This window comes from Suillus subalutaceus (assembly GCF_016647625.1).
Source record: "Suillus subalutaceus strain FC151 chromosome Unknown DFJ58scaffold_87, whole genome shotgun sequence".
Lineage (NCBI taxonomy): Eukaryota > Fungi > Basidiomycota > Agaricomycetes > Boletales > Suillaceae > Suillus > Suillus subalutaceus.
In genome coordinates this window covers 110,523-126,554 of record NW_024540336.1, presented here as the reverse complement: position 1 = coordinate 126,554, position 16,032 = coordinate 110,523, and the positions used below count along the sequence as shown (strand labels likewise).

The 16,032-nt window shown below is 48.9% G+C and overlaps 2 protein-coding genes across 2 annotated transcripts; both read right to left on the bottom strand.

Annotated features, from left to right (window-relative positions):
- Positions 1-6,569: 6,569 nt before the first annotated feature.
- Positions 6,570-8,392, bottom strand: DFJ58DRAFT_730334 (uncharacterized protein; the record flags this gene model as incomplete). Its single annotated transcript, XM_041385884.1, has 5 exons — positions 6,570-6,673; positions 6,725-6,976; positions 7,042-7,296; positions 7,355-7,621; positions 7,672-8,392. 5 exons carry the CDS (start codon positions 8,390-8,392, stop codon positions 6,570-6,572), a joined length of 1,599 nt encoding a protein of 532 aa, XP_041241616.1.
- A 3,415-nt stretch (positions 8,393-11,807) lies between these two features.
- On the bottom strand, positions 11,808-13,933 carry DFJ58DRAFT_843320 (uncharacterized protein; the record flags this gene model as incomplete). Its single annotated transcript, XM_041392953.1, has 11 exons — positions 11,808-11,843; positions 11,929-12,037; positions 12,215-12,277; positions 12,341-12,423; positions 12,508-12,735; positions 12,887-12,987; positions 13,039-13,054; positions 13,246-13,386; positions 13,580-13,599; positions 13,663-13,779; positions 13,891-13,933. The coding sequence occupies 11 exons, from the start codon at positions 13,931-13,933 to the stop codon at positions 11,808-11,810; spliced, it is 957 nt and encodes a 318-aa protein (XP_041241615.1).
- Positions 13,934-16,032: the final 2,099 nt, after the last annotated feature.

The window sequence follows — 16,032 nt, the reverse complement described above, 5'->3', positions numbered from 1 at the left end:
CTCGTTACCTGCAAGACAAGGGATATCCTAACCATCCTTTAATTTCAGAATATGTGTCTGAGAGGAACAGTCAGGAAGGTAGCACGACCTTCAGGGATATGCAGATGTTACTCTCTGTGTCTGGGAATTGCTACCTTCCCACTGACACCATGCAGAAAATCATCGTACGTCCCTTTTGACCCACGTATGGTTGCCATATTGATGCTACTGCAACTGCCCCTACGGTCCTCTCATGATCTTCAAAAGTTCGTGCTTGGAACCATCCTGGTCTCTCTCCTTCTCGCTCATGACTTGTTGATCTCTACATCAGTCAGTGAAGGCACTCTTAGGACGTGTGTATTCTTTTGCCTCATAGATCCCGCGATGCTGACTTCCTGTGGCAGGGCCTAAAATCTGTGTGCTGATAGCCATCCTTTCTCTCAGCCTTCTTGCCCATTGCTTGTTGATATTGGTGAAAGCGCTTGTGGTATGTGTGTGTTCTTTTGTCTCTCATATCTCGTAATGCTAACTTCTCATGTGCACTAACATGTCTATGATTTTGACCCGTTGCTTGCAAAGCTGCCTGCCGCACCAAAAAGCACGCCACCACAGTCATATTGGCTGATTTCTTCGATCGGTGTGTCGAGCATTCGCTGATGAATGTTCACTGCTGACGTTTTGTTCACACATTTGTCCAATGCCTCGTTGACTATTGGCTGTGTGCATTTGCGGTGTACAGTGAGCAGGTCGCCTTTGCTCTATGTGGACCGTTGTCTTTCACTGGCATCGCTCATCTCAATGTCGAGGCGACGATGTTTGGATCATCTAGCGATTTGCATCATGCCCTTTGCACTCTGAAGCACACCCTTTTGCGTTCGTCAGTAGCCTGAATGTATGTGTGCCTTGATAGGTACCCGAACTCATCGCAAGCGCTTGCTGACGCTGTGCTTTACAACTCTACCACCATTTTTCCCTTTCTGAGAGAGAAAAGACGGTAACGAGCTCGATGGGACTGACGGCTCACTGCCACTATGGATCTATGTAGTTGCCATGCTAATTTGTCATGTAAAAACGTGCTACGTCGGATATATTGATCTATTGGGCCCATGGCAAGCTGCAATTGTACATGCGTCCACTGAAGTTCCGGAGCTCTTTCACCAACAAGTTTAGCTAGATGAACAGTGGGAGAAATGACAAAGTTGTCGAGCGACAGCTTCAGAGATTTCTCTCTCGCAGTAAGAGAAATTGCTCTTCCAAACCTCAGACACAGCTCCTCTGACCTTCTAACGGCCTTCCTATGATTCGCAAATGCTCCTTCTTGTGCCCCAGTCCAATGAATGACATCCTTGCGCATTATGCCTGCTGATGTGACCGCCATTTGACTTTGTATATCGAGACCAAGAGTATGGCAGGCTTTCTGCACTGTAAGATAACGAGTGTACGCAGTATATGCAGAGCCAAATCCAGGCTCAGATAGCAGTCGAATTTCATGGCGTTCAGTTTGAAACATGGCACTAAGGTATCTGAAGGGATCCTTGTATTGCGAGAACAATCAGTACAAGTGTTATAGCTAGCACATGGAGATTTTCACAGACGTACGACAGATCAACAGTCTTGAGTCTTTTCGGCATCATAGGAAGAGCTCTGGATCATTGCCCGCAAAGACACCATCCGCATGGCTTCTCCGAGGGATCCAGCAGCCACCAGAGGTGCAGACTTGATATAAAATATGGATCCTGTTGAATACTGGTTATTCAGAGCGGTCTCATAGTAGTCTGAGACATGTGGGAGTGTTGACATCGAGGTGTGAGGTCTCTGGTGAGTATAACGCCTGTTTGACAGGTGTACGCAGAGATTCGATTATCAGATATCAAGTTCAAACTTGTATTTTTGCAGCGTGAGACAAGCCTGGCTTCACTTAGAGGTAGACGGCTGAGTTAGACGTCAGCATGAAGTATGTACATAGAAAAAAACACCCACCTAAGAATAAAACAAAATTTCAACGAGATCAGAATTAAATGTAGCATAAGTATGCTGACTTCTGCGGGCTCATAGAGCTCGCACGGAGGCCTCCAGACGTAGCAGGGCTTTCACCTACAGAAGTCAGAAGAAAATAAAAGCGAACGTTCCCAGGGCGCCCTTTGGTGTTCAGGGACCGAGCCGCGCAAGTTAACAGCGGGCGCTCACGAATCAGTGCCTAAGCGACTGAAAGTGTCCACAGAATGCGGAGCCGCGGTGCGTGTATCAGCGGCTCGTATGAGTGGACGCCCAATGGTACTGACTGAGCAAACAAAAAGACCAAGTTCGACATTTTGGTTTCGAATGATCACGTAGTTTATATATAAACATTTAACACAATCAAAGGTAACGAACTATGACGAAATTGACTCAGCATGCCCTTCGGGACGCAAACTCGACGGTGGCATAGTCCGAATCAGCTTTCAGCGCCCATCCCTCATTGACAGGCTATATTTCCAACGGAATTGCCCTCTGCTGAAATGGCTGTGTCCCGGATGCTAGGGCAGCATTTGATGTGTACACGGACCGAGATTCAGAAATCATTCTTTTTCTGCTCTTGATCAAGGTATGTTACGTTTGCCTCCCATACTCTCCGCTTCATTCCATGTTTCGGGCCGTCACTTTTTTCAGTGCAGATCAATATGACCAGGTAAACCTGCTCCTCAAAGAACTCGCTGCTGGTTGTCCGAATTCCGATGCCAGGCACGTTTCCGTCCGTTACTGGTATGCCACAAGTCGAGCACGTCTCGTCCAGATACTAGCCATCTTCTTCTTTTGAACAAGGTAGGCCAAATTCGTCTTGCATACTCTCTGCTTCATTCCGTGTTCCAGGTCATCGCCCTCTTCGACGCAGATCAACGCCAGGAAGCGACGCTCGTGAAAGAACTCGCTGCCGTTTGTTCGTATGCCAATCCTCTCTGGCGTCGTATCGTGGAAGTAAGTATCATGCGGCCATGCTCGGTCATCAAAACTGATCTTTGTCACTCGTATACCAGACATATCTACGCTTTCAACTCAGAACCAAAGTCTTGGATGGCGCGCGTCACGACGAAGCTACTGAACACCTCACTACCGTTGTTGACTCCAGCGTTTTCTCATCAAAAATAATTCAAATACGAGGACTTGACTATGGTACGTCAACACGATGCATACATGACTCTTTTCATAACTGAGCGCTTTGTCCAGCTCTTCGGCTGAGATCTCAGGCCCTTGTTTCTCACAACACGCCAGAAACGGTACCAGGCATTCCTATCGGCAGGTAGTCACAACAAAGCCCTCGGAGCACAAAAACACGATGAACACCATTGACGAATTTATGAAGGCCAACTGCCCTGCTTGGTCCAACGGCAAATTTTCACTAACATCACTCACGGCTACTATACCCATCCCATTTCACTCAGAATTTAAGGAATGATGTAGTGCGCTCTCAGCTCACAACGACCATATTCTTGGTGTATGTGCCCTTCTTCAACTCTTTCGATACTGATCGTTTATGCAGGCAGAGATCCCGGGCAAGATCAGGATGGCTACGATGCAGAACTTAAATTCTTCCATGGAATGCGTCAGTTACAACCTCATGCCCTTCATTTCTCTCTCGCGTCGTTCATTAATTCATTCCCATATTTCCCAGCCAACCTCAACAGTGCCATAGATGTCACGAAAGACTCCGGCTCACTATGATGAGAACCCTTCGTTCAGCTCCCTCACCCATACCACCCACCACCTTACCACACACGCCATCTTGCCACAACCACCCGCCTTACCACCAGTCGCCACCTTACCACCTTCAAGTTCAAAGCTCACCTATGATACGCATTCACCTGGCCGCCCCGTCATGCAACGTCTGTGCAGGGTCTACAGGCGCGCCCGGTCGATTTTTACCACTGTATCTTGGGTGTCTCATACTTAAATTCATCAATATATATGAAACCTGCCTGTTGATTGTGCCATTGTATGTAAAAACCCAGTTTCTGATCCAGCTCGTCCACAACATGGGGCTGAATGTTGTGGGATTTAAGCATGACTCACATGAATTAATAACACCAGGTTTTGACATTGATTCATTCGTCTTGTTGCCAGTTTCAGCAACCATACACTCAAGATCATACTTTGGCTCGAAATCTGGTACGGGCTGGATGATTATGTGGAAGTAGGCAAAAAAAAAGCATCGCCATTGCCCCGGCTGGGCAGAGTTCCACATGGAAATGGCGGAGTGAGCCATGCTTGTCTACACGGCCGTGCTAGTAGGTCTTTGCATTGTCGCCAAGGGCTCCGAGCACCTAACACGAAAGGCAGATTGTGCGTGAGCTACCCAGAAAAAGCAACATGCAGCAGGCTGCTCGATGTGCTTACCGGCACTGTGTGCCCCAGCCGAATGTGGTCAATACAGGCTTCTGACAGGAACAAATCCGATATCTGCAGCATGCGGACCCCTTCACTACGATGGGCCGTTGCTGCAGCCAGTAGCAGCATCGCTCGAACACGCACACAATTGAACACAGCACCCGCCTGAGAATGCTGCAAGGCACGAACCGCCAAGGGCATCGTGTCAGCTCATCTGTGGTGTATGCATCTATTAAAACCAAGATCAGTGGGGCATTCATTGTGAGGGGAAAGGAAGAGCGGTCACCGGATGAGGAGCCTGAGGCCTTGAGGGTCTGTGAGCCTCCTGCACGTATCGGCTCATTGTGCTTGGCAGCTGATTCGAGCGCGCGGATCCTGTTGTCATCCCGGAGACCCATCTGAGCCCCTGCGATGTTCTTGTAGAGGTGGTGGTGGCTCATGCGTCAACATTCGAGGGCACTGATGTCCTGTTGGACAACAGACTTCCCGACATTCGAAACTGGAATTGTTTCGTTTGACCCTGGTCGACGCTGGGCAGATGAGGAGGTGAGTTAGTGGTATAAAAAAATACGAAACAAATCGTGGATGAGCAGCTGACCTTCTCGCGCATTGTCTCGTGGTCAAACGTGGCAACCTTGGCTGCTGTGGCCGGAAATGCTGGGGTGGTGGTGCAGGTCGGATCCTCGGCGACACACTTATCCCGGAAGAGGTCCCGGTATGCACAGTAATTGCGCACATGGGGCACGTACGGACTGCTTGTCACCAGCGGTGCAGAGGTGGACCTGATGCGAGGCTGCATCGAGGAATTAGAGGGAGCTTTCCAAACCTGCGGAGGATGAAGGAGGGATCCCTCCGATTGCCCATGCCAGTGGCGAAGCCTGTACTGACATTTAGGCAGGATCTGGCATGGGGATGAGTCCTTCCGTGAAATCGATGCGGTTTTCAGAGGTGAGACAACAGTCTCAGGGCTGAAATAACTAGTCCAACAAGTTTCCCAAGTTTATAGGAAGCTGACAGAGTGTACACGTTGAGGGTGGCTGGACAGAAGACACGAAAAAAACTGCTCAAAAGCCCCAATGAACAATCGCTCTTAAGAATATGCTATTCCTATCATCAATAGGGAGTTTTTTCCAAGTGATTTATTGAGAAATTTAGTAACTTATGTGCTGTCAATTGTACACTTAAGTGAAGCCACGAATTTTCGACTGACGATTTCGACAAAAGCCCTTACACACTTGAAGAGCGTCGAGTTCAGAAAACCCGCCGAATAACTAGACATGGAGAGATTTCTTCAGCCAGACGTTCTCGGATCCATACGACGTGAAAGAGTACAATGTTCACTGCGGAAACTACCAAATAGCCGGACAGGGATAGCGTGGAGTTGGCAACCTTACGCAGAATTAGATCGCAAGAGACACCTTTTGGAATCCGAGAGATCCGAGACGAGGAAGACCGACGGATCCGAGATAGGGACAGGGGATGAGTGAGAGGTACGAGCTCAAGCCAAAATGGACTAAGGCAAGCGATGTATTGACGTCGACTCGCGTCCTGGATTATTTTATGCCTCGCATTCATATCTAACAGTAGTTAGGCTACTTACTTTAAAGTACCCGTTGTAGCGCCCGAACATCTCAGTTCCTTCAAGAGACTGAGATGTAGGTCTAAATCGTTACCTACATTGTACAACGTCTAACGTATAGTAGCTGCTTGTCCTTATAGGTAGACGAATCGTTAATAAGAGCTCCTTCAAGAGACTGAGATTCACTTGTCCTTATAGACTCCTCGCCCCTCCCGCTCTTATTAGCGTCGCAACACCGTTACAGAGCATATGGCGAATATGATCTATGAGTTTCGAAGGGCCTGCTATGTTGCCTGGGTGCCCAATCTGATGTAGGATCAAATTGGAATCCTTGGATCCTCAGATCTGTTTTTAGTCAAGATTTAAACAAAAGCATGTCTGATTATACTCTAAGTAGACAAATCTTAGATCTACACATGTGTTGACTGCGTTTTGCTACCCAATGCTTTCATATATCACCGAATTATGCCGTGATCGGTTTATTTCTTCTTGGTCATCAGCCTTCTGCTGACACAGAGGCGTCTTGATCAAGACGCCCACCTCCACTGATGGATGTGGCAATCAACAAAGCATACCCTTCGGAGTCGCGCCATCGCTTGCATCAGACTGAACAGAGTTTTTACCTACAGTAGACACCCCACTGCTCATGTTAGATTCCATTTACTGCGCTCCCGGAAGGATCATCCTGTGGGACATCATGCATGCCCTCATCATGCCGTTTTACTTCACGGCCGCTTTCCTTCAGAGCTTGTTCTTTATAACCTCACGTCAGAGCAAGAGGTACAATGATCTTGTAACACTCACCTGTCTGGAGCTGGTATCTGCGCCACCAACCACCAGCCTCCTTCAGCACACGCTTGATAGAGATGCGATCCTCAACGACGGTCTTGCCAACCCAATGCCATACCGGCTTATATTCTTGGGGGCTGATTCTACCCAATGAGTGCCAGAGAATCTGATCGTTCGAATTCCAATCTGCCTCCGTCGTGCTGTGTCGGTGAATATATCCCTGGAAGATCAGCCTGGCCTCCAAGGTGTCGAAAGGATTTCCTTCATCTGGAATGGAAGGTCCTCCGATGTGAGATGTAGGCGACTAGGCATAAATAGGAGTAGGTAAATACCTTTCCTGTCCAAACTGGTGCATTGTTCTTTGTCGAGATGCCATTCCTGCATCAAGTACTCGACGAATTCCCTCCAGGTGCTTTCTCCTAGCCAAAGTTTGCTCACCACCTGCTTCAAATCATCCCACTCGGCTTCGTCAAGAATATTGGCTATGCTCCTCACGTCATTCTCGAAGTCTTCCACCTTGTCATATGTTGGACTTCGCCTAAGAGCAAAATCGAAGAAGGCGATGGGCGTACCCGAAAAATCATGACCTACGTTATGCAACATTATCAGCAGCTTAAAAGCAACCACGCAGAACGGCCGTGTTACCTACGCTGTACCACCGCCATTGCTTTTCGCTCCAGAAGAACGGACAAGGATGATGTCCCTCATACCAGCAATCCGGCAAGTCTTCGTCATCCTTATAACGGGTCTCGAAAAAGTCACTGGGCTCCTCTAATTCCTTGAAGGCCTGGGGTTTGATCGTAGATTCGAAGGTCTCGCGAATGGCATGAACACGTCCGTTGATCCAGAGTTCCATTTCTTGTGGGAGCGACAGCATTGCATGTCCATCATCCTCCACCGCCAAGTCCTGCGCTACACCCCCGTGAGTCATCGTTGAACGCCACGGGATGTAAAGAGCTTACTAAAAAATGTCTCGTTTTGGGGGATGATGGGGTCGGCATCCAAGTATTCTGGCCCATCAATCAATGCCTCGTCATAGGTCACATTCCACCAGCCCCGGAGCATCCGGACTTTGACCTCATTTAGAAGGGAAACGTCCTCCTTGCCAGGATCTGTTATATAATCCAATTTTACTAACTGCAGCACCACCAGCCTTCTGGCGAGCATCAATTGGGTAACCATCGATCCAGTGTTTTGCCGGCAGATCCTCACCATCTGAGCTGTGATTGGTTGCATTGTCTTTTTACCCTCCTGTAGCCAAAGTTCCCAGATGTTGGTGTGCAGAACGATATTGTAGCAAAGCTCGAGCCATACGTCTTTGTACCGCTGTGGCAGGGGTACGTACCCGCGCATCCTCCCACCCTTCATCACAGGCACCCGGCATATTTTGTACGACTGCCTTGTTTTTGGATCGATGACGTCCACCAATTCCGGCTCGCGGTAAGTGATCCGAGCGTCGTCGTTCGTCAGAGATTCGTCCATAAGAACTTCTGCGTGAACGATGGGGATTTCGAACGACCTCACTGGTTGCTGGAGTGAAACGACTATTGTTCTGCTCGTGCTAGCGATGTACAGAGGCTGCGACCCCTTGCTAGTGTCCTTTCTCCTGTCCTTCGCCGTGGACTGAGGGGCTGCTCTACCGACCTTGGCAGCTTTGCATTTGCTGGATCTAGTGCGTGACATTTCAATGTATAGATGAGAGCGGAAGAAGCTGCAGTTTAAGTAGGTGCTTGTATATATTGTCAATTTGTCACGTGTTCAACGCGTGACTCACTCGCTTCTTTCACGTTTGGTGACACTACAATCCCACATTAATCCCCGCTCAGTTGACAACTACCTGTCCGGAATCTGCAGTATCTTAGAGGAATTTTATCCTCATGCTCGCCAAAATCGATGTTCTCGGCTTGTCTCGCAAACTCTGCGCGGGGTAAAACGGCGTCATGGAGTCCCTATTTGGCGAAAACTACCTTTTGCACGGTCAGACTTGCAAGCCACATTCACGTCGTTACCCTCTCCTCCTAGCCACGATGATCTTCTCTTCGTGGCTCAACTCTTTGACGGTTTGATAGCCTCCTCAGACTTGGGGAGCTAGTATGGCCGGACAACAAATCCGTGCAGTCCCTCGACAAAGTCACCTTGCGCACTTTGGTAGTGGTCGAGGATTCGTATCACTCATGTGTGCTTCGCCTTCACAAATCGGATGTCCAGTTCGAAGGGAGTACTATCGTCATCCAACGTGCTGAATCTGCAGATCCACATCACGTATTTATGGTCTACATTGCGTCCCGTCATACTCGGTTTCCTTTCAACAGTTTTCTATGGCTACGCACTGATGGGTCTATTCCCACGCGCGCGTGTTTCATCGCTCGGCGGCGAACCTTGTTTCCTGATTCAATATCGGGACACTCTTTGCGGGCCGGGGGAGCTACATCTCTGGCGGCTGCTGGAGTCTCAGCAGACTGCATTCAAGCTATGGGTCGTTGGTCTAGTGACTCTTTTCGAATTTATGTACGAAAAAATCCCGCGCTGCTTCACGCCCTCATTTTGAACGGCCCGTCGATTCATGATTCTGTTTCGCCATTTCATTGTAATTATCAGCACCGTTATTCTTATTTCTTACTTTATTTCCAATGCTGACACTCCAACCACTTCCAACCACTTCCCAGCGCTATATATACAGTAGGTACAACTGAGTTTGGAGCTGTTTGCCCCTCGAATCCCATGGGGACCCTTTGCTCCTGTATCGCGGTCCTCGATTTGCTGGCTAAATCCCCATCGTCTGCGTTCCACGAGACTTGAGCGAGGACAATTGGAACATGTTCATAGCATGGTTTGAATCGCAAAGCTCTCTGCATGAAAATGTGTCACTGACCTGAAGCCACCGGCATCCACTGTCTCAAGCCTCACATGTCACCTTCAGCACTAGCCTCGTTTTCTACGACTGTGTTGGCGTTCTATCCCGAAGCGAGGCACGGGCGTAGGGTTAGATAAGGACTTTGTGCCAGCGTCAGTGCAGCATGTGACTGCCCTTGTCTCCGTGCCACGCCAGGCTCGGCCACGCTCCAGAAGGCTGCTGCACTCTGCTTTCTTTTCTTGCTATTTTCTTTTATTTCTTATTATCTGCTTCTTGCTGGTGTTTCCTTCTCGCACTTTCAACAGTCTTTCTCGGATCTCAAACCTCGGCCTTGAACTTCGGACTACCACCCTAAACACCAACGAACGAACGGCTAATACGTCGTACACCGTCACTATCTCATCCACTCTCACCATATCCCTAACAAATATAACTGCTAAACCCTGATGCATCAACATTTGGTGTACACCGTTGCTTATCGCCCTAAATCCTAACTAACGAACCGCTAACACATCAACATGTTTGTCAAAATGTCACCACCACATCCACACCCGTACGCCATCACCTGTCACCCTAAATCTTAACTAAAAAACTGCTTGTTGGAATCCAAGAGCTCCGAGACGAGGAAGGCCGATGGATCCAACTTAGGCACGACAATGTGTGAGAGGTACAAGCACAAGCCAAAATGCACAAGGGCGAGCGACACAGTGATTATTACTATCTATAAATTCTCGCCAACAGGTTGACATGTCTGTCACACTGTTGCCTATCACCCCAACTTTAAACTGCAAATGCATTGGCCTTGAAGAAGTCGACAGTCCACGGTAATGAAGAAGTCGACAAACATGCAAAGCTAGCTTCGGAAAGCAGATTAAACAACAGTTCTAACGCCCGACTACCACGTTATTTACGCCACCGTCCGCTACCACTGAGCGTATCAGCGCTCCGAGAAGCCCAATCCAAGTCCATAGAAGTACGCTGGAGTCATTCCTGGCGTCACTCCCCCCGCCACTACAGATTTGACCAAATAGACCCCCAAATCCTGAAGCGTTCATTCATCAAGCTTTCCGCCACCTTCTCCAAGCGTCTTACTAGCCTTTACATGTTCCCCCCGCACTGGCCACGCTCCACTCAACCTGCATCTATTTCGGATTCGAAAATCCGCCAGCCCCTACTGCGCACATTGCTCAGATGCAGAAGACACCGTGCATCATTACCTCCTAGTTTGCCCCTCCTACCAACGCGCACGCCTCTCCTTGATCAACGAACTAGGCCGCCGAGCATCGTCTATATCATTCATCCTCACCGACCCCTCCGCCACACCCCACCTCGTCAAATTCGTCAACGCCACTCGACGAATGAAAGCAATCCTCGGTGAAATTCCACTCCCCCGCACACCTGCTAGCTGACACCCATTGTAGACACACCATCGCCCACATCCAAGCTAGAACCCGAACCCCAAACCACCTACAATAAACACCACCATAATAACATCACCATAATACACTCGTCTACATGGAGCCACCGTCCCTCACATTGGTCTCAGTCAGCTGGCAGTAGAACACAACCATCCGTCAACCATGGTCACCATCTACTTCATTTACCCACCTGCAACCAACCACGACTCCTGTACCTGCCCGCGCAAGCGGCCGAGTACGCGTTTCTTTTTTTTATATCGATAGCCATTTATCACGTACGAACTTAGAGTCATCTCACCTCCAACGAGCAGCGCGTCTAAAACGGCCGGCGGGAACGGCGGACTGGTGGGGGCACGCTCCACACCAGGGCATTCGCGTGCTCAGAGTTGCGACAGGGACGCAGGGAGTCCCTTAGACTAGATAGTATTGTCCTCCATAGAGTATAACTCTCAATAGGACAGAAATTGGAAAGAAAAAAAAATCACCTATCGCCCAAACCCTAACGAACGAACTGCTAACACATCGACGTCGGTCATATACCACTTATCACCCTAAACCCTAACACGAACGAACTGCTAACGCATTGACATCGGTCGTACCACCCTAATCCCTAATGAACGAACTACTAACACATCAACGTGGGTCATATACCACGTATCACCCTAAACCCTAACGAACGACCTGCCAACGCATCAATGGTGGTATCACCTAAATTAACGAACGAGCTGCCATAGCGTCGCTTGCAAATTCTAGAATAGCAAATAAAATAAGCTCACAGCATGGCGGTCAGGTGACATTGGCCTTCAATACAATTCGCCAACGAGAATCAACCTCGAACAACGCTCGATCGAGATTCTAGATTCTAGATTCGAGATAAGTTCAAAGTAGCTCGCATGCAGAGTCAAAGAACAGCTGCAAACGGAGAGTGATATTGCCGCTGTGCCAACCTTTGCAACAAGCCCGGCGCCCCCGCAGCTGCGTAGTATATCGCCGAGCTGTGAGGAGAGGTGCTTCAAACTGGATTCAAAGAATGACTTCTTGCCATCGGTGAAAAACCTGCCTGAAAGATGTGATTTCAGTTTTCAAGCTGCATGAAACAAATGAGATGTCGACTTGGCGTGCTAGTGCCATTGAAAGAGAAACTCTGTGATGTTCGGCTGAGTACGTATAGTTGTGTGCAAAATGAACGCAGCTTGACATAAACGTCGGCAATTCACGTGACTAGCTACTTACTTGTCCTCCAAGTCCGGCTTGAACGCAACGACAGTGCACGACAGTGATCGAGATCCTGGTACTCTGCAGAGGCATCAAAAGTCTTTCTCTATTGTCAGATGGCAACCGCATCCTTCATGACCTTACACCTCTACATCATGTGCTGGATGCCCTTCCCCTGACCGTGCTCTGTCTGAACGTCGGAGCCACCTTAACCAACTCTTCCATGCCTAACGTTAACATGTTCCATAGACTAACGCATCTTGAGATCGAAGATGCGGACATGCTTCGGCATGTTTTCTGCGTTAACTCACCTGGCGCCGTGGCCTCTCTTCTACAACCCAGGAGTAGACGTGCTGGTGTTGGTGAAGCGTCTTCTCAGACATGCAGGCCTGCGAGTCCTTGTATTCCGAGTTGAACGCCATCGCGAATGTGCAAGATTCCTGGAGCGACATGCGCTCAACGATCTTCGCATGGTCATCGCACCGCCAGAAATCTGTGTATGGGATGATTTCGGTCGTGGCGCCATGGTACTTTGGGAACTAGCTGATGAAATGATCAACATGCCTGTCCCTAACCACAGTCAGTTCTTCCAGGTGACCGTGATGCAGCGAGATCGACTGACAACATCACACAGAACAGCATCGCTGTTTCTCGACTAGCACTCTTGTCATCGATTGAGGGATTACATACGTGGATGTTGATAGGGTCCCTGAACAGGATGTGGACCATCGGTTGGTCCGGCGTATCGTCATTGGCAGTGCAGAGGATGGCGCGGTGGAATCTGCTTATTTCTGCATGATGCCTTTGAAGAGGGCTTGGGCGAGTAGCGTGCGGGAACATACTGTGGGTGTTGAAAGGCTTGGGTATAAGTCATTAAAGAGTCCAGATGAACAATGTGTCATACGATGCTTCTGCGCGCCCATGCTACAGCACGTTGACACTTCATAGGGCGTCCTTTCCACAGGATACTCCGATCTGTAAAGTGCAGGGTGGGTGCCGCCCCATCTATCACATTTCTGGCACAAGCCAGAGCGAAAATTGGACCTCACTTGTATCGACCTGAAACGTGGACGAGCCACGAACATAAAATTTCCGTAGAGAATGGGACGTATCGTGGATTTTCTAGCGATGGAAATCTCACGTTTTCGCGCTGATTCTCGCATGAGATTTCCATCGATTTCCGTATATCCCTAGCGGTAGTTGTAGTAAAACTACGCAAATTGTATGAAAAAAGCATTGCGGAAACAAACAAATGACAGTGCAAAACTGATGGTAGCTTCCTGCTGCCTACCTGCTCTTCCTCCCACTCTAATGCCAGAAACCGCAACCACGCCGGACGTCAAACAGTATATTATATCAGGCGCTGGACGAGGATTTGCTGACGATGTTGACCGTGTATAGTCCTAGTATATATAATCCGAGTCAGTCATTGTTGCTGGAGGTTATAGTCTTCCAGACGGACGCACCTTCCAGTGCACGGTCGCGGATGACGAGGACAGCGCTGAAAGTGGCATGATGGAACGGGGACGTTGGATGCTGTTGCCTTCTGGTCAGTACCACATTTTCATTCAGGAAGCCCTGCGCTGCGCGTACCAAGTCAGCACTAGCTCGCACTTAGACAGGAGATTCATGCACGTATATGCGCTATAATGAATATTTCAGCGAACGTTTGAAACGAGCTTGGTGTCGCCTACCGACTTTTGAGGCAGACGGTGCATAGGTTCCTGGAACAGGCATCGCCGTGTTTTGAGAGAGAGGGATGGCGGAAGTGAGAATGTCCGAGACTTGCTGAGCTGTACATAAGTCGTTCAACGCAGCTGTGCATTTGATAGCTTCGTCGTTGCATGCGATTGCTAGCAAAATATGTGTATGATAAGTTGATCGGTATAGCTGTAAATACGGTAAGGCATTGTCAAATGGGCATGCTTGCTCATGACAACGCACGACAACTCGTTCAGCGCAAATTTCCGGTTTGCATAGCTTTAATGATATATCCGTCGTGCTCCGTCGATACAGCGAGTGCCGGCCTTCACTGGGAGGCGTATGCTAGATGTTTGGGACTGCGGACGAGTGCAAGAAATAAGCATGGACTACCCCTTGGTAGAACACGCAAAGCTAAAGTCCTAAAACATGATGCAGTTCAAAACCAACGACGTCAATGCATTTGTTGATGCGGTCGCATGAACGCATGACAGAAGCATGGGATCAAGCTTATCAGTCCCAGCATTGACCAATCCTATTCCCTGTACAGGGAAGAATGGCTTGCAGCTCCCTCCGCCCAGCATGACTCCAGCATACTCTGGATTTGCCTCCCAACACGGGTAGGGCTATTGCTAGGCGATTGGGGAAAATGGAGACAAGGAGCTAGTAAAATGGGTCGCCAGGGACGCGCCTCCCACTACGGGGAAGCGTATGCTAGGCAGATACAGTAGGCAAGGTTACAAGGCAGAAAGAGGCGGCGCACCTTGTCTGCAAAAGGAGTCGCCAGAGCAGAGCAAGGCGAAAATGAGCGGGAGTTCCGCCCTACGAGGTAAGAAATAAGTTAGCAGGACGGAAAAGACACATAAAACTGTACAAAGAACGTGCCACAGAAAAAGAATACCCTCACCTAGTATGTGAGAGGGCGCCAGAGCAGGAGGTGAATTCAATCCCAGCAGCAACCCCCCTCCCAGGCATTACAGCCCAAGAATATTCTGCCTGTAACTGAAAGGACAAAGGGAGCGCCACCCCACCTAGCGCGACTCTTGAATAGACAAGAAGCACCAAAAGGCGCGCGCTAGGCAGTTGGGATAGATGAAGAGAAAGAGAGAAAAGAGAATCGAAGAAAATCAACAGTGACAAAACAAAAGCAAATACAAGCACCAACAAACTTTAGTAAACAATACGGCGAGTCTGGTTTATAGAGCAAGGTCACTTCAATGCGGCGTTTTCTGCAAATTCAAAATAAAAACAAACATGCGTTCAAGGAAGACGAGGCTACCCGACACACGTACTATTCCTTACCATTCTTCAACTGCAATCGGCATCCACATAGGCCGGTTTCAAAGTCAACTCAAATTGTGTGGGATTTTCTGCCAATAGTAAACAATGATAAACCGTGCACTGCTCTTTTCCTACAGTAACATTCAAATCATAACGGCGCGAGCGCCAGTCCCCGACTCTTTTTCGGGTCACGTGTCGAAATGTTCCATGTTTGTATCTTTCCATCAAACGTACAACAGTACATAGTACTTACGATGTGACCATACCATTGCACCAGCAGCTGCGTGGATGTTATTTCAGATCTATGTGAAAGTATGTCGTCCATAAAAATCCGTACTGACCCTGCAACAGGTGAATCCTCGAAATGTTCCTTGGTTGTATCTGTCCATCAAACGGACAACAGTACTTAGTACTCACGATGTGACCGTACCGTTGCACGAGCAGCTGTGTGGAAGAAGGGCCTCAGCAACCTCGGCTCCGTACAGGGAAATAAATTGAGCAGACAAGAGAGGTACAACTCGGCGTTCACAGCCTGAAGGTAGTACAACGGCCGAAAGGGTCTCGTCAATAGCGGAACGCGGCAAGTTAGCAAACACTGAACGGATGCGAAGAAAGTGCCGTACGATCACATTCACATGATCGAGCTTTTTCCGCCGCTTAAGATGGGTGGCCGGGAGCGAGCGGGTTGATTGGGAAAGCACAGGGAGCAAACTTCAGTAAACAATACGGCGAGTCTGGTTTATGGAGCAAGGCCACTTCAATGCGGCGTTTTCTGCAAATTCAAACATGCGTTCAAGGAAGACGAGGCTACCCGACACACGTACTATTCCCTACTATCCTTCAACTGCAATCGG